Source organism: Glarea lozoyensis (genome assembly GCF_000409485.1).
Source record: "Glarea lozoyensis ATCC 20868 chromosome Unknown GLAREA16, whole genome shotgun sequence".
Taxonomy (NCBI): Eukaryota; Fungi; Ascomycota; class Leotiomycetes; order Helotiales; family Helotiaceae; genus Glarea; species Glarea lozoyensis.
Genome location: NW_007360990.1, coordinates 1,201,177 through 1,221,936, shown reverse-complemented (window position 1 = coordinate 1,221,936; position 20,760 = coordinate 1,201,177). Strand labels below are relative to the sequence as shown.

Below are 20,760 nucleotides of genomic sequence, written 5' to 3'. Positions count from 1 at the left end.
ACATCCCGCGGGATCGAGACACCACATGGGATCCGCGAAATTCGATGAATAAGTAGTCTAATATCTTGAGTGGACCCCGCTCTTTATATTATTCAACTGACAATATATTTCCACGCTTGCCACCGATGGTATCGTCGGCCAAATTAATTAATATTGACTCAAGTCAAGCTTCTATTTCTGAGCCCTTTCTGTCAACCTTACTTGCATACTCGTACAGCACGTACGATACCCCTCACGGAGCATCAACTTTACCCGTGGCGTCAGCAAAGACCCCTCCATCCTCAAGCGACCCATTTCTCTGGTACACCTGCAAAGCATATTGGTGAGTTTCCATAGGTTGAATAGATCCGACGATGGTTACACCCAATATGCCTCTTCCCTTCTGATCAAATCGATCAAAGTTACATGGGCTTTCCGTTGATCTAGGTTAAGCGGCATCGTGGGATTTTGTGGGGAAGACATGGGGATGGTGGAGATTGTCCTAAGCCAGTGGCTACAGACATGCAATGTGGGGGCGCTCAAAATCGTCACTGAGGAAGAAATTCGAGAACGTAGGTGGCAATATTTGCGTATGTCAAAGGGGAGGAGTAGGTGAGGGCTTTCAGTTTTTGAAGTCATCGACCTGAAGCAACGAGGAATTCGAAGCGCGTCCTCTCGGGAAGTTATTCGACTTTGACTCACGGAAACAGGACGCACCCCTCACGTATGGCACATTCAGTGGCGTATATGTACTTCCCCAGATTCGTAAACATTGCCAATGTAATGTGTTACATCAAACGGCGCCTTTTCGCTCACTCCGTCATCTCATGGCTTGTCTCAACTCAAGCCTCAAAGAAAAGGCGCAGTGCTCTCTTGTTATTCCACCTATCGTAAAACGCTAAATGCGAACGCCGAGATATAGGATAGATCGTTCTCACAGAATCGGAGTTTGGCGTGATTCGAAGTCGGTCTCAATAAAACCTCAATTGAGACTGATTAAGCGAGATATATCTTCTTGTTACTGCCGAGGTCCAGTTGGGTCAATGACTTGTTGCTAGCAGCAATTCGCACTGGTTACTGCTGGATATTCCAAGCTTTTGAAACTCTCCAGCTTCTCTGCTTATATCCATAGCCAGTTACTAACTTCTGCTCTAGGTACTGCAAGAATCTATGCACCTGTCAAAGGCGGCAGACGTACTCACAATACAACAGCATTTGCTACATATGATCAAATTACCAGATCCAGAGGGTCAACGCTGGCAGTAAGTAAACCATGTTTAACATTATCAAACATAACTGCCGGCATTGAAAGCGCTAACACAAGGCCAGAACGACATTTTGACATTTCCGTCACCTAGCGCGGTTTTCCCAACCACAGTCTCCAAATCCCACTCCTGAAACTACTTCGGCGTTCCTGCTCTGCGATTCGGAGTAAATTGTCCCAACAGTATTTCTCTCAAATTAAACGAGCCGTCTGAGCGGTTATTGTCCACACTTACACCACTTTCTTTGCTGGCTTCTTCCTTTTCTTTGCCTCTTGCGTCTTGGGTGCGATCTTCGACTGGGAATCCGTTGAAATGGCTTTCTTATTAGTAACAGCAGCTCTTTTTTTGGACTTTTTCTTGGCGGCGGGGTTACGTTTCCTATTCTTGCTTGAGCCTGCTTTTACCCCATTTTTAAGCGGTGGAGGCGCTCCTAAGATCCATCTGTCGTCTTCCTCTACCCCCTGATTTGCAAAGTGGACATGATGACGGCCATTCGTAGCTACAATTGCTTCATCGTGTTCTACCATATCTTGCCCTGGCTCACCAGTAGGAGCATTCTTCTCTCCTATACCCCTTGAATCCGTCTTCGAAATCAGCTTGCCACAAGTGCGGCATTGACCTCTAAGCTCCAAAATTGCACCTGATCTCATGGGAGACTTTGGATCTTTCCCTGAGACTTGGAGTTTTGACCACACAGGGAAGATTGACGCTTTCTTTGGAGGGCAATTACAAATGCCATGAGGACGAGACGCTGGATCGAATATTTCATACTTTCGTACCCAGCTATTTCGTCTCGCAGCTGGTTTGGCCCAGATTGGTGAGCCCATTCCTGCAAGATAGTTGAGTCTTTTCTCGGCTTCTTCGTGGCTTATGCTCATAGGCGTGGCTACAATCTCTTTGAACCAACCTTTTGATGGATCTCCAAAGCTCGTATCTTCTTGTTCGTCAAAACTCAGATTTCTTGTCCTAATAGTACGGGTCTTCATGGCTTCTTCCTCACGGTCTTTTGCCTCTGCCTCACGGTATATGATTTGTAATTCTAGACGTTCCTTGAGGGATCGGCGAGTTCCATCCTCTTTCATGAATAGTCGCGGCGTCCAGCAGATCATTGGAGCGCCAACGGACAATTCCTTCAGTCTTTCTTGAAGTCTTCTGTATAGCTCTGGGTCTGCTGCACGTTCATCGTCGTCTGAGTCTTGCTCTGTTCCATCTTTCTGTGCAAGAACAGAAGGGGAATTCAGCTGCTGTTTTGCCGGCTTTGATGGTAGACGAGCGCGAGGTGACATTGGGTTACTGGAAAGTGATTGTCGTCTCCTGGTTTTAGAGGCGTGGAAAGATTCCTCTGAATCATATTCTTGTGCCTCTGAAAGTGAAAGGTCATTTGAAACTCTTCTCTTGTCTCTCCCTTTCCCGGGCGACAATGAACTCATTCTAGCATCTTTATGTTTAGAGCCACTCGAAAACAGCTCGCTTGCCACTCCATCCCGTGAGCCAAGGGGCACATATTTTGACTCGGCGATTATCGCGAAGGACTTATTGTCTCTCTCTCTTGCATGGTAGTTCCCGTCATCATCCATGTCCCAATCGTGCTTGTATCTTTCCCGCCAGCTTACTACTGTTTCGCCACGGGGCCCTACTCTTCGTTCGAGAGGATTCAGGCCTATCTCCGATACCACATATGGTTCACCATTCTTCGTCAATGTAAAGGTGAGGTGTAAATCCAAGGCATCAATGGTCTCGTAGAAATCACGATAGAGGGATCCAAAGCCTAGAGATTCTGGAGTACTTGATGAACCTCTTCTTTTTCCGGCTTCCTGCACAGGCGGATTTGGATGGGACGAAATTTTGTCATCGTCAGACAAAGGATACGTCCATGATATGGTTCGTTTTTCGCTGTCAACTGACCCCCATGGAATCCAAGTCAAGGAAGCCTTCACGAAGTGACAGTCTTGACATAGTTGTTCAAAGAGAACCTTGACTTCTTCCGCACTTAGAGTTATAGGAGGCCAACTCGCGACTTCGATGCTTCTTGATACACCTGGCGTGGGAGGAAAGCCGTACAAGCTGAAGTCTTTCTCTCCATCGATAGAGCGCCGTGGCCCTATCGTACTTTTGGGAGACCTCACAAATGCTTTATTGACCTTTCGCTTGACTCCTCGAATCAACATTTCGAGAGTAGTAGGCGAAGGGTTCAGTGAAGGAGATAGCTCATCACCGTCTTCTTCTTTCTCCCTCTCCTCTTCTTCACTGAGAGTCTCGCCCCATCGGTTCCGCTTCGTCTCAGCACCTTGTTTCTTCTTTTTGAGTGAAACATCTTTCAAAACATTCCTTTTTCGTTTCCTCCCAGCCTGTACAATAGTCTCAGTGACTGGACCGGTTTTACCGGTCATATTAGAAGCAGCCGAATCCCAGGAGACAGCTTTGGCCCGTTTGAAGAGTTTCGGGGATATGAATTCAGCTGCTTTCTCTTTGTTCTTAGTACTTTCTGGAAGGGAAAGTTGAGAATCATCTTGAGACTCTCCACTATCTTCGTCACCACCGTAAAGTCCTGATGAAGAAGATGGTTGTTTTCCAGGTCGTTTTAAGACCATGACTTTATCTGAGGTGTCCTGGCTGACGCTGCTCTTGGGCTTGCTCTTCGCGTCATGAGCTTCGTTCTTTGGCTTTTTCGTTCGTCTCTCTGTACTTGGTATTGCGTTAGGCTTCGACCTCTTGGTTTGTGTGCCGCTGTCCTTGAGCTTGGTTTTTTTGCTGGGTGGCATGATTGTTGGGCTTTGTAGAGATTGCTCATCAGGAGTCCTTGGCCTTGAGGTCGCTGAATTTGCTGTAGAACGAGTGGCTCGTGTGCTTGCTGGCATTTTTGAATTCGAATGGCGACGCTTATACCTTTGCTAATCCTGAGTTATGGGGGAACTCAAGTATGATAATTGTTGAGAAATCTTTTGGGTTTGGAGGGCAATCTCATCAAAAGGAAAAGTTCAATGCTTGGAAGCTTTCACTGAATCGTTTCCAGCCATCTAGACAAAGGAAGCATCCTAGAAATACCTCAATGCGGATTCGGACAGGTAGTGGTGGCAACAACATGCAGCTAGCACTCTTTCATGCATACAACAAAGAAATTCGGGAATGTTTCCAAGGCCGAACCCGAATCGTAAATGAAAATTGACTGAAATCAGGTTCGGATGTCTCTCATCTCATAGGAGTTTCAGTTTGGCGATTCTTTGAACTTCTATGCTACGGAGTTTTCAATTGTATCGTAGATAACTTTACTGTCATCCGCGAATATAATAAAGCCTTAGTAGGATTGGTGATACCCATTCCTACCGCGTCAAGGCACATCCAGAAGACCAAGATGGTATCAATCAAGTAGATAAGGGTCACAATATTGAACATGAAGAGACTTTTGAGCAGATGGAAAAGATCTTGTGTGACACGAGCTTCCCATGCCGTCTTAAAAGATTTCTAGGGCATCAGGCAATCAATGGAAGTGCCAGAATGCATAGAAGCCACGTTAAAGACTAGGCTCCGCCTAATAGACTTTCATCGATTCGAAAATTTATTTGGAGTGTATAATTGGAAGATGTGAAAAGAATGACCTCGGCCCACGATGGACATGACTTTTGTATGTGAACATCGAATAGTTGTCTCAATTCAATCATGCTCTCCTCGCATCAATAAATAAATTCGGAAGTAAAACCTAACAAAGGTACTGTTTACTTGAACTAATCAATAAAGTATAAGATGTTACGTTAAATTAATCGACCAAAAACTTATGTCAACTGCCACTTCCAGGCATTTTGGCCATTGCCGTTGGAAAGAAAGGTCGTCGGGGTTACGGATCCCGACACAAACTTACCACTCTCCAGCATACCGATATATCTTGAACAAAACATGCAGCTGCCCATAACAATGAATCGCGACTGTCGACCCTTCCGTATGCTGAGTGAAAAGCTCGAGGTGGCGCGAATTTTCTAGTACGCGTAAGCACGCGCGACCGAATGTCGACGCCTATCACGACGAGCTAAAGACGTCTCTACGAAACCTGTTTCTTTATGGACCGGTGTTCCATCAAATATCTCCAAAAGGGAGGCTGGAAACATATTCCACTCCCCTCGACCTGACCTGCGAGCGTCCAAGATCAATTGTCGGTGCGCAATGGCAACGAAATACATGCACACGGCTCTGGAGGAGGTCGGGCTCGTTTCATTATGGATCTCGAACCACAACACCAAGCTGCTATGTGTCCAGCGATTCGTCCGTCTATTCGCATACGGTGGTTCGACGCTCGTACTGGTAGACTATCTCCAAGCTTTGGGTATCTCGAGGCCGCGGATTGGGCTGTTCATGACCCTCACGCTGATTGGGGATGTGGGAATAAGCTTTGTCTTGACGATGTTTGCAGATGGGCTCGGAAGGAAAGCTATACTCGCTGCAGGCGCAGCTTTGATGGCAGCTAGTGGAGTGGTGTTCGCTCTTTCGGGGAACTATTGGGTTTTACTACTAGCTGCCATCTTTGGAGTTATCAGTCCAAGGTGAGTTTTGGGCGAAAGAGTCGCAGATGGCTGGGCTAATTGTGTTATAGTGGTAATGAGATTGGTCCATTTCGAGCAATCGAGGAGTCGACCTTGGCGCACCTTACTCCAGCTGCTAATCGCGGGGATATCTACGCTTGGTACTCCCTTATAGGAACTGCGGGGACGGCACTTGGGATGGCGTCTTCAGGATTGTCGATTACTTATATGACGAGAACAAAAGGTTGGGATATCATCAAGACCTACAGAACCCTGTTCTATGCTTATGCAATTTTGGGAATAATCAAATTTTGCCTGGCCTTGTCTTTGGGAAAGGTGATTGAAGCCACCAAAGAACCCAATAACCGGATACAGGACTCAGAAACTGCACCTCTATTAGGGGATGGAGCCGAAGATGTGGCACCTAAGAAGAGCTACATTCGCTCCAAATTACCCGCTGTGAGCAAAGAAAGTCGGGCGATTGTGGTCAATTTATGCATACTTTTTGCATTAGATTCGTTTGCTTCAGGATTAGCGCCATTGTACGTGTTAAGAATACTCATGTTGTTGATAAATGCTCCTAACTAACAACTTAGGTCTTGGGTTACATTCTTCTTCAAAGACAAATTCGGTCTGGAAGGCGGCAAACTTGGCTCACTATTCTTCGTGACGAGTATCATAGCCGCCATCTCTATGCTTCTTGCCTCCTCGATTGCAAAGAGAATTGGTAATATTAAGGTTTGTATACCCATCATACTTCAACCTCAGACTAACTTCTCACAGACTATGGTGTTCACACATCTTCCAGGAGCAATCCTGCTGGCCTTGATTCCTATCCCATCATCTCTGACTGTTGCTATGACGTTCATCATCTTACGCTCATGTATTCAGTCCATGGATATTGCTCCGCGTTCTGCATTTCTTGCCGCAGTAGTTCTGCCTCATGAAAGGACAGCTGTAATGGGTGTGATAAATGTCGTCAAAACTGCTTCTCAGAGTCTCGGTCCCCTCATTACTGGTATTCTGGCTGGGCATCAGCTTTTCTGGGTCGCATTTGTCGCAGCAGGAACATGCAAAGTCATCTATGACCTTGGAATGTTAGCTGTTTTTGTGAACCATAAGACTCACGATGATACGGCGGAGGAAAGAAGGCGAAATGAGGATAATTCGGAGTTGGCACAAAATCCAGGCACATAGCCTTACTATCCTATGGTTGGTTATATTGCAAGACAGACACAACTTCAGCTGTAAATAGAGAGAAAGAGCCAGATATTGTTTATTCAATTGCAAGGTTTATCAGGCTATAATATCCTCTCTATTAACCTTCCATTCTCTGTCAATTGCTCTCCATCATTGAATGGATTATGACCGGTGCATGAGATGATAATCCCATGATAGTTTTATGCCGGAAACACCGCGTATATCACATGATACTACCAAGTTAGATAATGCGGTTCCTGGGGCTTCAGTTAACTCACATCACCTGAAGTCCGGCTGTTCTTCGATTTAAATCTCACTTTCCATCATCAGGCCGTGGCCCATTTGTATCAGGTTGCGCCGCCGAATGCACCGAGTCTAGTATCAAATGAAAGCTCCCCGAAGATTTTTGCTGAAGCCACCACCGAATTCAGAAGCTAGTAGCAAATTAGTAAGGAATGGTTTTGTTGGCAAGTACGGCTTACTATCTTTCTTAGTCTTCTTCTCAGGCGCCTTACTGGCATCTCCAACGACCCCATCCGTTCCCGGCTGCACCTTCTCCGTCCCCTTTTGTCTACCCCTCTTGTCACCTTTTCCAGAAGTCTTCTTACCGCCTAAATTTTTCCTGGCCTTGGAGAATTTTTCAAGTTCGCGCATCCCCCACGAAGAGTATCCAACAGGAGCATCTGGTGGTAAGCCAGGAACACCACCGCTCGTCTTGGTGACTTTTCCGTCATATGAGAAACTCATCGTCTCCGTAACTTCACCATTCTCCCCAATAATTTGCATTATGGGGTCAGCGACATACATTCCTCTGCTCCTCGCATCTTCAGTGAAAGCATTGTTGAGGGCCTCGGCAACATTGAGGAACAACATGAGATCGTCCATCCTAAATGTCCCTTCTGACAATTCGAGTGCTGCTCCCCTCATGATGAAACAAATTTCCATCTCTATTTCAGTTGTGAGAACCGATTTTGACAGAATTGTGAGTGATTGGGCGGGTGGCATGCTTTGGGAAATAAGAGATTTGAAAGCGCCATTTTTGAAGTTCAGGTTATAAACACCTCTGGTAATTGTTTGCTGCACACAGTCAAGAAGTCGTGCCCTGGTGGCTTCAGGTGTGTTCATTTTGGAGGTTGTTGCTTGATTGTGAGTATAGACGGATAGGGATTGAGTGTTGTAGATAGATCGAATAAGCTAGAAAGTATAACGAGAATGAGGTCGTGATGTGGTTTGAATTTGGACAAGTATTGCTTGAGATATATACTTTTGCGTAGCGTTCACTTTTTCTTAAGCCATCCGGGTATCTTGTATGCGTCTACTGAAGAGTAAAGGTGAAGTGTTGAAGGTGATGGTTGTGGATTTCGTAAACTAGGATTAGGGTATCCAGCTACTTCAATTCATCGTAGCTCTTCATATGTAGACAAGCCCTTGACCAGCTTCTCATCATAATGATTGCCCGAACATCACCTCAGATCTTTTGCTCTTATAGAAAAGGTCTCATTATACCTACCTTTTCTTTCCAACAACAATAGTGTTCGTTTATTTGCTCTCCTTTCTTTTTCTGACTTGAGCATCTCAGGTTTACAAATATCTGTTACACCTAACAAATTAACTACTTGAGAGTATATAGGGACCTATATGCAATTAAGCGAAAAGAGTTAACGTCTAGTATACGTACTAAACTAGTACTTTAATATTTAAGAGGTTATCTCCTTTACATTATTCTAATATTATCTAATTATTATCTTATAGTTTTATATTATAATATACTTTAGTAGTATTAAATAGATTTCTAATATAACGAAATAGAAAGTAATTATACTAAACTATTTTGGTGTCTAGCCTAGTACTATAAATGTAACTTTTATTAGAACTAAACTATAACCCCCCCCCGAGTAGTTAAAGCTTAAACGATAATTACACTCTACCTATATATTTTTCTTATATTTGTCTTTCCTGTAATTCATTAACAATGATCATAAGAGATAGGAAAAGTCTCCAAGGTCTGTTCTCGCCCTAAAGGTTCTCATGAAGTGAACGTTGAATTGTAAAGTACTGTAGTTCAAAAATGATAAAACGCACAAGTGGGCCCGATACCCACAACAGGAATTTTTTCACACAACAACAATATATACCAAAAATTGTTGATAATGCTTCAACCAATCAGAAGGGGGCATGGTTTAGTGGTATAATGTTTCGTTTGCATTGATCCAATAGGTCAATACGTCTCGAAAAGGTCGCGAGTTCGATTCTTGCTGCCTCCAATCTACTTTTGATTTTGCTCGCCACGAGTTGACTCAAACCTTTGACAGCCGATCAAATCTGGATCAACCTGTCGAATTTTTGATACTTTCTGCTGTCTGTCCATTGAGACCAATTCCGCTCGAACCTAGAGCCACTCCTTAGAACAAAGTTTGTTGTGATAATCCAGTACAGAGTGGTTCCTTGTCATCTTCGAGCTGGTTTACGAATACAGACGTAAATAAAAAAAACATCTGTAAATCATTACTGAAGTATTTGGAACGTGGTGGTATCGCTTGTCTATTTTTAAACCTCTACCCAGTCTCATCTTTTGAGTATTTCTTCTTCCACATCGTACAAGTATTCTAATATGTACACAGGCATCGCATTCCATATAGTAATGTACAGATAACACACGGCGTGGATTAAGGGGAGTTGTACAAGTCATGAAAGACATTTTTAAACATTAATTCCTCCGCTTCAAAGTCTTATGTGCCATTTCGATTAAGCCAGCTTTGGCTTCACTCTCTGGGAACATCTCGATCGACGCAATCGCTTGGTTGACGTATTCTTCTGCGAGAGCTCTCGTTTGCTCGAGTCCGTTACTTTGTAGGACGAGTTCTCTAGCCTGGACGTTCGTTAGTATTAAGCATATGCGTTTTCACATGACATTGCTTACCCTCGCCACATCACCTTCCTTCTCAAATTTTCTCCCGACCAAAGCTCCCAATTCTTTGTTGTTTTCCCAAGCGAATAGTAAGGGTGCTGTCGCTAATCCCAATTCAAGATCTGCCCCTGCGGGCTTCCCTAATTCCTCTGCGGTAACTGTGTAATCCAGCATGTCGTCTACGAGTTGGAATGCCAATCCAAGATTCTTGCCATAAAGATAAGCAGCATCTACCGTTGCGGTATCTGATCCTCCTAACAAAGCTGCCGCACGGGCTGACTTTGATATCAGACTAGCTGATTTGAGGTAGGTCTTTTGGAGGTAATAAGTTATGGTTTCTTTAGTCCAAACGGGATTCTTTTCATCCCGAGCAGTATTCTTCAGTTGCATAAACTCTCCCTCGACCAAGTTTGCAATAACTGTGGCCAAAAGCTCCGTAACTTCTGGGTCCCGTAGCCGCGCCAGAGCTACTGAAGCACGACCAAGAAGGAAATCCCCCGCTAAAACCGCCATTTTGTTGCCAAACTCGAGGTTCGCTGAGGGGTTGCCACGTCTCGACACTGAGTGGTCAATAACATCGTCATGAAGAAGTGAGGCGGTGTGGATTAGCTCGGTGATTTCGGCAAGTCGTCTCTGAGAGGGAAGAATGTCGCTGTCAGTTGTTGGATATGAGGTCTGAGTATGGCTGATGGGATTGTTCGTTGGCGAGGAAGGATTGACGTCTGAAAGGATAGACATCGGAGAGATAGCTTTGTCTATATCGACTGAACTGTTTTGGCCAATATATCTGGGAGATTTGGGCGTGAGGGAAGTGGCCCTTGACATGAGGAGTACAATGAGTGGCCGAACATGCTTTCCTTCCCCCTGTGTATAGTATTTCGCAACAGTATCTAGAGACGGGTGCCCGGAACCAAGTAGCTGTCGAATGTTGCCCGTCAAGAACTTCATCTCCTTAGCGACCATTCGTAAAGGATCTACACTTGTTCCTCCTTCCTGTGTCGTCCGCGCTGTCGCGTTCGAGAAGACGTTCGAAGCCACTGAAACTGCCTGCGCCCATGATGACTGTCTCCGCCGAGTTGGATGGTGGTATATGGTGGTTGGTAGGGGCCACGAGGGCCGTTGTGCGAGCAATTGACATCTAGAACATGTTGAATCTAACCGTAATGTCGACTTCGAAGAACTGCGCAACAGAGCGGAAGCTCTACTCGAGGGCTGAATTCGCATATCCCAAACTCCAAATGAAATGGCCTGTAACCCAGCTACTTAATGGGCTATCCGAACAACGTCTGTCGTGAAATTTGATTGAGCTTCTAGCAAAAAGAAATAGTTGCTGGCAGAAAATAAGAATACAGAAGCCGTATCATCCCGACTCGACTTTTCGGTTTAGGATCAACGTCCGCGGTAGGCTATCCTTGTGCGGATAAACGATCCCCCGAAACGCCTGAGCTTACAAGTTATGTCACTAAATTCAAGCAGCAACCTGGACCACGGATCTTCATTATGGATCAGCGACAACGACGAAATGGTGCTCTTGACTATGACCAAGAATACGGTGGAGGGGCTGCGGCAGGTTGAGGATCGACAACACATATTAGCAAGGACTACACACCAGGACAATAACAATCCGACTAAACCACCGGTCGAGAACACGGCGGACGAGCCTTTATGCGACAACGACGATGAGAAGCCACCACAAAAGAGTGGTAGGACACAGCTGGACGGATCCCCCTCTACACCGGTGACAGATGGGCTGCAACTCACTGCCGAGTCTACGGAACCTTCCCTGGCGAACCCATCTGTTGGAAATCCTATATCTCACAGCCAGGTATTAGATTTGTCAAGGCAAATGAGGGACACAGGATCCGACTTTGGTAGACTAGAAGAGCTCTTACGAGGGTCCAAAGTTTATATACCTCCACCTCCCCCCAAGCGGGAGCCTGTAAGTCAACATGCTATTTCTGCTTCAACAGCTGTTTTGTACTGGCACTTCACGCTCGTGGCAGCATTATTTGACTTTGCTGTGAAGCTAATACCTTTCCCTCGCAGACATCTGAGTACAAAGCGTTGATGGCACGACTGCGTCGCGAAGAAGAACTGCGCGTCTACGAACGAATGACGAATCCTCCAGCACCAATGGAGACATTTACACAGAAATTCCCTGCCTCGTCAGCCGCTTTCGCCTTCTCCTCGAATCAAGGCTCAGCTAAAGAGCTTGAAGACGAAGTCACATATGCCGACGTTGATAGACAAATGGCATTGATATTTAATGTCTTGATCAGTATTGTTGCTTGTGCAGGTGGCTTATGGGTTGTCGCTCGTTGGTGGAGTACACCCGCTCGATTGGCGCTAAGTATGGGTGGTAGTTTGCTGGTTGGGGTCGCAGAAGTTGTCGTGTATTTGGGCTATGTCAGAAGAGTAGGAGAGGCCAAAGGGAAAGCTAAAGGTCTTAAGGAGGTCAAAGAGATCGTCAACACATGGGTTGTTGGAGGGCCCGACTATGGAAACGATACCATGGACTCTGCTGTCCCGATAACAGGCAACCACGATGCGGAAGAAAATAGTACTCGGAGACGAAAGATCCAAACTTAATCCCGACACTTAATTTACATTCGCTCACTACAGGAGATAGTTATGACTAGTGAGATCGTTTGCCATACTTAACTCGCCTCAATGAGGTGCCACTGAGACTTACGATACAAGCTGTTCATCTCATTTTACTACCGAAACTCGTCATCAAACATCCAACTCAATGGATTCGAATTCTCCGAAATGAACATAGGATCTGACATCTGATGATGTTGTAAGCAACAGCAAACGGTCTGTACGCATCCGACTTACCATGAAACCCCAATCCTCAGTCCCCCTAACCGAGGCACCGAAACTCATATCTGCTAGACCATCCGCGTTTTCTTCGACCTGAGCCTGCGACGCCATCTCCTCCAGTATCGGCAAGCAAACATCTTCAACATCTTGTGTCGCTTGAACCAATATGCTTGGCATTGCGTTCCTGTCTACACCTTTTCGAAGTGCATCAATCTGTGCGGTGACCACGTGTATAAGTAAATAGCCTTTAATGTTGGTTTCGCCGGATTTGATGCGCTGTAGACACCAAGTTCTTGCATTATCTACGACAGCAACCAGATCTGGTCGAAGAGATACGGGCCCAAGGCTTTCTTCTTCTTGCAATTGTGTTCTGATTTCTACGGCTACGAGCAATGCGGCTTGGAAAGCGACAGTTTCATAGAATCCTGAGCCGCAGACTGCGAGGCGATTAAGAGGAGACGTTTGGGATGCGCGCCAGATCTTGAGCGAATTCTCAACCACTGCCTTCCTAGAATATGCATAGGAAGTCTCATACAAGCTACGTCCGAAGAAGGGCGTGTGAAGGGATGACAAGTACCGGGACATTACAAATTCCACCACATATACCTCGGGTTGAACGGTGGAGGACCCAGTGTTCGATTTTGGACCCTGAACCGTCCGACACAATACCTTGTAGCATGCTCTGAATTGTTTATCAAGGCAGATAGTTTCCTCGTATGTACCATTGGAATGAAGGTCGTTGAGGAACTTTGCAATTGCGAGACGAATTGGAAAGGTCTTCCGCAGCGCTATGGCGATAGAGACTTGACTCATTTCCTCTTCTGGTTTTGGAATAGGTTCATTAGTTGTTAACTGGTCATCGTCTAGATTGGAAGGAGGTTGAGTGTTGAAGTCGTCGAGCGAAATCAACGGTGGCCCTCCGCAAGTCATGCTCGACTGGATGCAGATTTCCAAAATCGAGTTCCACAAGCGACGGTGCATCTCAGTTACGAATACCGTTGTTGTTGGTAGAGAAGAAGGATCGCGGTGCAACCCAGCGTTCATGGCTCTTCTGTATAAATCACCAGACAGGATCCAGGTTGAGTCACCACCAATATCTACTATCTCTCGAGCGATCAATAGTAAGATTCTGGTCTGCAAGCGACCTACATCAAGGTGTGATTTGCCTTCCGGCCTTGTTAACCAAGTTTGTGCCTCGTATACCCACTTGATGGCAGATGTACGCATGGAAAATTTATCGTCGTATGTGGCAGCTCCGATGGCAAGGACTAACTTCAGTTGGACTCGAAAAGTGCCTTGAGTCTCACGACCCGCTATCCAAAGTTCATCGTACTCCTTTCTGAAAGTAGGAACATGTAGTATCCTATAAACCAACTCCGTTGTCTGGAGGTAGCAGTCGAGAAGCTCATCACAAATGTCTTTCGAAGGCAGATCTACCGTAGGCAATAAGGGCCACAGTGGTGACCTACCAAATTTTATGGCTCTAGCCAGGGATTTACATTCTTGCAATCCTGAGAAAGTTTTCGATGTTTCCTCTTGGAGATGGCAGTCGATCATCTCCCAGGTGTCACGAAACTACGATTCATTACACCCATGCTATAGAATCAGAAGTTCAGTGCTTGGGCCTTACTAGTGATATCACATTAAGCCAGTGGCTCTGACCAAACATACGTTTCTTGTGCATAACACTGCGGGAAACACCTTGCGCTGTGTCCGTTGTACGACCTTCTAGATTGAAGTGGAATGTTCCGCCGAGACGGGAACTTGTTGTTTCCATGGTAGTGGTCGCCCGAGAAGTCATCGTCCCTGAGATGGCTTCGGATAGCTGCTCCTCAAGTTGTTGAATTCGGCTCTGAAGCCCTTCGACATGGGCGTTGGGGGAGTGGCTGATAGGAGTTTTGAGATGATCAGAGCTTGCCAAAGTAAACGATGCTGCACTTGTATGTGAAACAGCTGTGGTTCCTTGGGGGTCTTGCAATGCTGTGCTGAGAGCAGGCATCGCTGGTGAAGGGTGAGTCTCAAAGATGCAAACCGCATTTCGAGACCGCAAGCAATTACTGCAAGGCGCTTCACGATTACATTTGAGCTTACGTCTTCTGCAAACGGTACATGATCTGCCACTTAGAGTGAGTGTGGGTAAATCACTAGGCGCTATTGAAAAGGACGTACATGGCAGGTCTTCTACGCCGTCTTTCTAAATCAGTCATGATGTTCACCGTAGCATCCAGCGTTCGTACTTTGCTATATGTGTTTTTGGATCAATAAACAAAACAGGAGATGATAACGTTCAGTTCATTGTTATAGAGAAACCATGGGCGATAGCTGTTGAATGCTTATTCACGAAGAAACGGTCCAATGAATCAGCGATAGTATGAAGGCAGCGGCTGTTGGACATTTCATGACCACTCCGACTTTTCGGGTTTATGTCCGACCCCGAGATTTTATATCCGATTATCTGTTATATTACGTCCATATATCCAAACATGTCTTCCGCAGCAGGCTTATACTCACGAACAGCTGCTTTTTTCTTCGTCATGTTCAGTTCACACCTCTAATCCACAAGATGGCCTCTGAAAACGAACTGATTCGGGGGAAACCTCAGCAAATAACGACCGCTAGCCGAGTACATCACGACGATGAGGAAGCAACCAGCGCTTCTTTGGAGTTTTGTGTCGCTCCTGAGGGTGGTCTCAATGCATGGCTTGTTGCCGCCGGTGGTAGTGCGATCTTCTTTTGTTGCCTCGGCTTCTCAAATTCATTTGGTACCTTCATCGAATATTATAAGACCCACCAGCTCAAAGGCAACTCACCAGACAGCATTGCTTGGATTGGGTCACTGTCGCTCTTTCTGCAGTTTGCGGCGGGCGCCTTTGGGGGACCGTTGTTTGACCTCTTCGGGTCTTGGGTGCGTATACCTCTCCTCTGACCGGATAGTTACTTTCCTAACTGGATACCAGAGTATCCGGCCCGCTGCAGTTCTCTACTTCTTTGCCATCATGATGCTAAGTCTGTGCAAAACATATTGGCAGTTCATGCTGGTGCAAGGCATTCTTCAGGGCCTAGTAATGGGCTGTCTCCAATTTCCAGCATTCGCAGCTGTATCTCAATACTTCGACAAGAAGCGTGCTGTTGCATTGGGCGTCGTCGTCTCTGGATCTTCGATCGGCGGTATCATCATCCCTCTTGTGGTATCTAAGCTCCTGAACGGGTCCTCACTTGACTTCGGTTGGTCGATTAGAATCATCGGGTTCCTTATTCTGCCCTTCATGATTTTCGCTTGTGTGACCGTCACAGCCCGTCTGCCTCCGAGAAAGTCGACATTCTGGCTGCCAAAGGCCTTCAAAGAAGCAAAATACCTCATCCTAATTGCTGCTCTGTTCTTTATGTTTTTCGGCATGTTCACGCCGTTTTACTACCTTCCCACTTATGCTGTCACCCGTGGTATGAATCCGACGTTGGCTGGCTACATGCTTTCCATCATCAACGCAACATCTACCTTTGGGCGCATTTTACCGGCTTTGCTGGCTGACAAGTATGGGCGGATCAATATGTTCTCAATTGGCGGCATCGTCTGCGGAATTACAATATTTTGTATGGATCTCGCAACTAATAACACCGGTCTGATTATCTATTCGGCAGTGTTCGGATTTGCCTCTGGCACCATTATCTCTGGAGCTTCTGCCGCGTTCTCTGGCTGCTCCAATGATTCCCGTAACATCGGTACCTATATGGGCATGGGAATGGCCATCAGCGCATTAGGTGGCCTTGTCGGTCCCCCGATTAATGGATTGATGGTCAGGCAATTCGAAGGCTTCTACGAAGTATCTCTACTTAGTGGTACGATGTGTTTGACTGGCGGGCTCATCGCCCTTTCAGCGAAGATGTTTACTCCAGAGGGCCTCTGGGGAATGGTTTAAGGAAAGGCAAAAACTTCATCGTGGATCTAGACTTTTCACAACACTTAATCAAATGATAGTTTGCACTCGCGCGATAGCGCGAGAGGCTAAGCAACCCCTCGCACAAGTAGCTCGTTATCAAAAGCTAACCCTCTGATATATCAATGACTTTGAATCAGTACGCTTCCATCTTTGCTATTTCACGTAATCCATGTGTCTCCTCTCCGAACAGGACCTCTACAAGGTATCATTACCAATCCGTCAGGTGACCAGACAACTTTCTTAAAAGGGGATTTGAGGGAATTCTGATACTCGCGCGCCTGATTAGTGGACTACATCAAGATTACTGGACAGGAAGTAATCTGGGTCGCATGGCTAGGTTTTGTTGGCCCAACGGCCAGTGGCTTGGATGATAGGGCTGGAAGTCATCATTCGGGAAATAAACTTCTGGCGCACGACACAAGCACTTGAACACAACTTGGTACCGTATTTAGATGCTGACCAGGGTGAGGCGCAGCTTTTTGATGATGCTGAGAGTTGAAACTCCAACACTTGATGAGACCAGACCAGTAATTCCCGGTTCAGAAGAACACAAATACAATTTCTCTCTCTTTTATAAGCCAGTTCTACATCCCAGGACAGAATCAATCTATCTCGTCGAAAGATCAAAAAGATCACAATCAAACCCGCCAATCTATTGTGATACGACCGGCATTCCCCAAGTACCGGACTAAGCGAGTAAACGATCCGCAAGGACCATCGCCCCCTAATTACCCAATCGCAGTCACGATTTGTTGCATGAAAAGGGGCAGTGAAACAGGAAGGGTCTCACGCGGAACTACCACGAAGTCGCAAAACCCGTTCGCGAAATCCATCTCTCTCGATGATACATCCTCTCAATCATCCTGTGAGACTGTGTTGGTGATTGATTTTCCTTCTCTATTTCCTACATCTCTCAGTCACTCATTAAATTATCTTCATTTCTACATTTTTATCTTGTACGATCATCCATTTCATTTTCCAAATATGGCGATTGAGTTGAAAACACTGAAACCCGGCGGGCTGGAGCCAGAGGCTGAGGGGGTCGAGGAGGAGGTTTATGAATACAAACCGTTCAGCTGGAAGAGTTTCTTCCTAAAACCAAAATACATCCGCAAGTAATTTGCTGACTTGAATTAAGTCGGCGACTGACTGGATACAGCATGGCATATTCTTGTGGTTTTTACTGTGGTAATGGTGATTTTGATCACGGTATATCATGATCATCTTGTGGAAGTAAGCTGCAAACATTCTCGAGCTCTATGATTGTCCTTTGTGGCTAACGAAGACAGGTACTGAGACCGATATCACAAAAGATTCGAGACCTACCGGGTGGTTTCCTTATTCCAGTAGCCATATTAATTTTGATATCTTTCCCGCCCTTATTCGGTCATGAGTTGATTGCTTTGCTGTGTGGAGTCGTATATGGACTGTGGATTGGGTTTGCTATTGTCGCCGCTGGTACTTTCATCGGAGAGGGTATGGTTTTCGAAACCTTGAATCAAAGGGAGAAATGCTAATTAAAATAGTCGGAACATGGTATGCTTTCAAATACGCATTTAGAAGGAAAGCTATAAAACTTGAGAGGTCCAACCTCAACTACGGATCTCTGGCACGATTGACTCGCGATGGCGGCTTCTTGGTATGGCAAACCCCCTTCGTTCTTCTTCATGTTACTAACAGGAATTTACAGGTCGTCTTGATCGTTCGTTTCTCGGCAGTACCTTCACATTTCAGCACAGCTGGTACGCTTTGTTTTTCTTTCTCCTTTATACTCTTGACTAATGGATATAGTATTTTCAACATGCGACGTCAAGTTCTGGCATTTCTCCGTCGCCACGTTCCTCACCCTTCCGAAACAAATCATTATCGTCTACTTCGGCGTCCTCCTAGTCCAACAGACCAAAAACAACACAATCAATACCGTCGTATTATCCGTCACATTTCTCTTTACATTAATCGCTGCGGTTTACATATATCTGAAGATGAAGAAAACGAAGGTTATACTTTTAGAAGAGCAGGAGAGCCGTGCGATCTTGAGACGAGAGAAGGAGAAGGGTTTCGCTTTCGAATCAAATGCTGAGGAGAGCGCCGGTTCAGGACACTAAATTTGGGGATGTTTTAAACGGCTTGGGGTTATCTCGTTGTATATATAGGGTATATTTTGGGTTTCATGGATTTATGATAAATTGGTCAACGGTTGATGTAGAATATGGGCATAGAATTTGATTTTGTAGCGGGATTATGGATTTGCATTTATCGGGCCGCTCGGGGCATGCTTTGGGAACTCAACTGGATATTGGGGAAATAGAAGCCCTGTTTTAGTGGGCGCTAATATTTGTCGCGATCACTGGTTGTAATCTTAACAGAAATTTCAAAGATTACACATACACTGAGCATATGTATTGTAGCAAACCATTAAGTAATACTACAAGTATACTCATCTCCAAAAAGAAAAGGGACATGTTATTTCACCTCTTCATGGACGGCTCCTAATGGTGACAAAATCAACAGCTGACGGGTGGTGACTGAAATCCCTTCCGTGTTTGACATGCAAGGAGGATGCTTCAGGAGCAGTGATGAAATGAGTTGTAAACGAGAGTGTGCGAGACGAACAAGGAGCAATCACAAATCACGAGGACTCACAACACCACACACTTTTGAATCGTTTCAAAGGTTGACTAAATTACGTTGGCCATCCAGGAATAACGACTGCTGCATCACTACAGTATGGAAAAAAAAATGGTCTGACGGATATTATGACAACTCGAGATATTACAATTGAGGTTAATACATATTGTATTATTATCCAACTAAGTCCGTATTTATACATTTCTTATCGACAATTATATCCAGCAATAGGTTTGACAGTCATGATGTTCAATGGCCCAGAAAGGAGCTCTTCCTTTTGGACCGTCTCGCCGAGAGCTTGGAAGTACTCGGTTTTGAAGTGTTTGTCATATGTTGACTTGTCTTTATCTGTTGTGGTGATTTCAGTAAAGTGTGTAATGTAGGAGTCGATTTGAAATCTTGTGATGGAGGAGAAAAAGAAGCGTATAAGCATATGAATGATGATGCTGAGCAACCGTGATCAATGATATCAAAACACAGAACAAGTAAGTTTGCAGTAGTACTACTGATGGGGAATCTGGTGATGTATATATGTGGATCTAAAGGCAAAACCGAAACATAGGTTGCAACTGAGGATATCAAAGCAGTTAAATCAAACTTACAAATCTCCTGGACCACGAATACATTCGTTCCGCTTTCGCTGTCGTATTGCTCGAACAGATGATATTTGGACTAGAAGATTGTCAATGCTGCTATGCGGTCCAACCGAGGCTTGAAACTCACCACTTCTGGTTCTTGTTTCTCTACTTTGCCAGCTAGATCTGTAAGAAGTTCTCTAACCTGTAAAAACATCTCATCAGCATCCGTAAGGCCATAACATCAAGATGTATGGGATTTGTGTACTCTTGATTCTTTCCCTTTAGCGGGAGTGACAATAGCAGTGACATGAATAGCTGAGGAAGACATTTTTGCGTCAATTATGATCGCAAGAACGTTTGGAGGATTTATAGGGAAGACAAAGTGACTGTGAACTTGAAAGTGCTTATGTATTGTACTTAACAGCGGGGTAGTCTAATTTAGTCCTCGGTTTTAATGGGGACAACCGCCGTCCCTCCTTACCGCCGATAATCAATATAGTCAAGAGTTTGAGATAACTATCTGGACTTCATTCCGCACTTGCGCTTATAGCTGATCAGATGTAACTCGCTGTCCTTCCCAGAACACCATGACTGAAGTAATAAAGTATGAAAGGTGGTAGGGACGTATTCCAAGCGAACCGTTTGATTTATTAGCAAACCAGCCGGCCCAGACTCGAGTGCTGGTATTTCAAATACCTGTACTGAATCCCGCCCACATGGTCATGCAGTTCTTGGAACGAGAGTACTACAGACTACCTAAAGCCTCAATGCCACAGAAGTTTATCTATACGGTGAACTCCTACAAGGAAATTAAGAATGTTTCCAAAAGAAAGTGAAGCATAGTGAGGGGTAAGCGAGGGGTTCAAGTACTAATGCGTACTAGTGGTGGCCATATTATGGGGCCAACACGTCCTCCTGTGTCCTCGGCAG

At 45.3% G+C, this 20,760-nt stretch overlaps 9 protein-coding genes across 9 annotated transcripts; 4 read left to right on the top strand and 5 right to left on the bottom strand.

Moving 5' to 3' along the window:
- Positions 1 to 1,474: 1,474 nt before the first annotated feature.
- GLAREA_07668 (uncharacterized protein) lies at positions 1,475 to 4,102 on the bottom strand (the record flags this gene model as incomplete). Its single annotated transcript, XM_008082355.1, has 1 exon — positions 1,475 to 4,102. The coding sequence occupies one exon, from the start codon at positions 4,100 to 4,102 to the stop codon at positions 1,475 to 1,477; it is 2,628 nt and encodes an 875-aa protein (XP_008080546.1).
- Positions 4,103 to 5,399: 1,297 nt separating this feature from the next.
- Positions 5,400 to 6,952, top strand: GLAREA_07667 (MFS general substrate transporter; the record flags this gene model as incomplete). Its single annotated transcript, XM_008082354.1, has 4 exons — positions 5,400 to 5,776; positions 5,827 to 6,297; positions 6,352 to 6,493; positions 6,539 to 6,952. The coding sequence occupies 4 exons, from the start codon at positions 5,400 to 5,402 to the stop codon at positions 6,950 to 6,952; spliced, it is 1,404 nt and encodes a 467-aa protein (XP_008080545.1).
- A 384-nt stretch (positions 6,953 to 7,336) lies between these two features.
- On the bottom strand, positions 7,337 to 8,080 carry GLAREA_07666 (uncharacterized protein; the record flags this gene model as incomplete). Its single annotated transcript, XM_008082353.1, has 2 exons — positions 7,337 to 7,389; positions 7,438 to 8,080. The coding sequence occupies 2 exons, from the start codon at positions 8,078 to 8,080 to the stop codon at positions 7,337 to 7,339; spliced, it is 696 nt and encodes a 231-aa protein (XP_008080544.1).
- A 1,582-nt stretch (positions 8,081 to 9,662) lies between these two features.
- GLAREA_07665 (Terpenoid synthase) lies at positions 9,663 to 10,826 on the bottom strand (the record flags this gene model as incomplete). Its single annotated transcript, XM_008082352.1, has 2 exons — positions 9,663 to 9,824; positions 9,876 to 10,826. 2 exons carry the CDS (start codon positions 10,824 to 10,826, stop codon positions 9,663 to 9,665), a joined length of 1,113 nt encoding a protein of 370 aa, XP_008080543.1.
- A 493-nt stretch (positions 10,827 to 11,319) lies between these two features.
- On the top strand, positions 11,320 to 12,452 carry GLAREA_07664 (uncharacterized protein; the record flags this gene model as incomplete). Its single annotated transcript, XM_008082351.1, has 2 exons — positions 11,320 to 11,802; positions 11,910 to 12,452. The coding sequence occupies 2 exons, from the start codon at positions 11,320 to 11,322 to the stop codon at positions 12,450 to 12,452; spliced, it is 1,026 nt and encodes a 341-aa protein (XP_008080542.1).
- Positions 12,453 to 12,580: 128 nt separating this feature from the next.
- GLAREA_07663 (C6 transcription factor, putative) lies at positions 12,581 to 14,685 on the bottom strand (the record flags this gene model as incomplete). The annotated part of the gene is made up of 3 exons (XM_008082350.1): positions 12,581 to 12,652; positions 12,702 to 14,261; positions 14,329 to 14,685. The coding sequence occupies 3 exons, from the start codon at positions 14,683 to 14,685 to the stop codon at positions 12,581 to 12,583; spliced, it is 1,989 nt and encodes a 662-aa protein (XP_008080541.1).
- Positions 14,686 to 15,249: 564 nt separating this feature from the next.
- GLAREA_07662 (MFS general substrate transporter) lies at positions 15,250 to 16,603 on the top strand (the record flags this gene model as incomplete). Its single annotated transcript, XM_008082349.1, has 2 exons — positions 15,250 to 15,591; positions 15,644 to 16,603. 2 exons carry the CDS (start codon positions 15,250 to 15,252, stop codon positions 16,601 to 16,603), a joined length of 1,302 nt encoding a protein of 433 aa, XP_008080540.1.
- Positions 16,604 to 17,608: 1,005 nt separating this feature from the next.
- GLAREA_07661 (uncharacterized protein) lies at positions 17,609 to 18,729 on the top strand (the record flags this gene model as incomplete). Its single annotated transcript, XM_008082348.1, has 6 exons — positions 17,609 to 17,708; positions 17,784 to 17,857; positions 17,914 to 18,100; positions 18,151 to 18,263; positions 18,315 to 18,366; positions 18,416 to 18,729. 6 exons carry the CDS (start codon positions 17,609 to 17,611, stop codon positions 18,727 to 18,729), a joined length of 840 nt encoding a protein of 279 aa, XP_008080539.1.
- Positions 18,730 to 19,457: 728 nt separating this feature from the next.
- On the bottom strand, positions 19,458 to 20,158 carry GLAREA_07660 (Dimeric alpha+beta barrel; the record flags this gene model as incomplete). The annotated part of the gene is made up of 4 exons (XM_008082347.1): positions 19,458 to 19,600; positions 19,855 to 19,924; positions 19,976 to 20,032; positions 20,096 to 20,158. 4 exons carry the CDS (start codon positions 20,156 to 20,158, stop codon positions 19,458 to 19,460), a joined length of 333 nt encoding a protein of 110 aa, XP_008080538.1.
- Between the last annotated feature and the right edge of the window lie 602 nt (positions 20,159 to 20,760).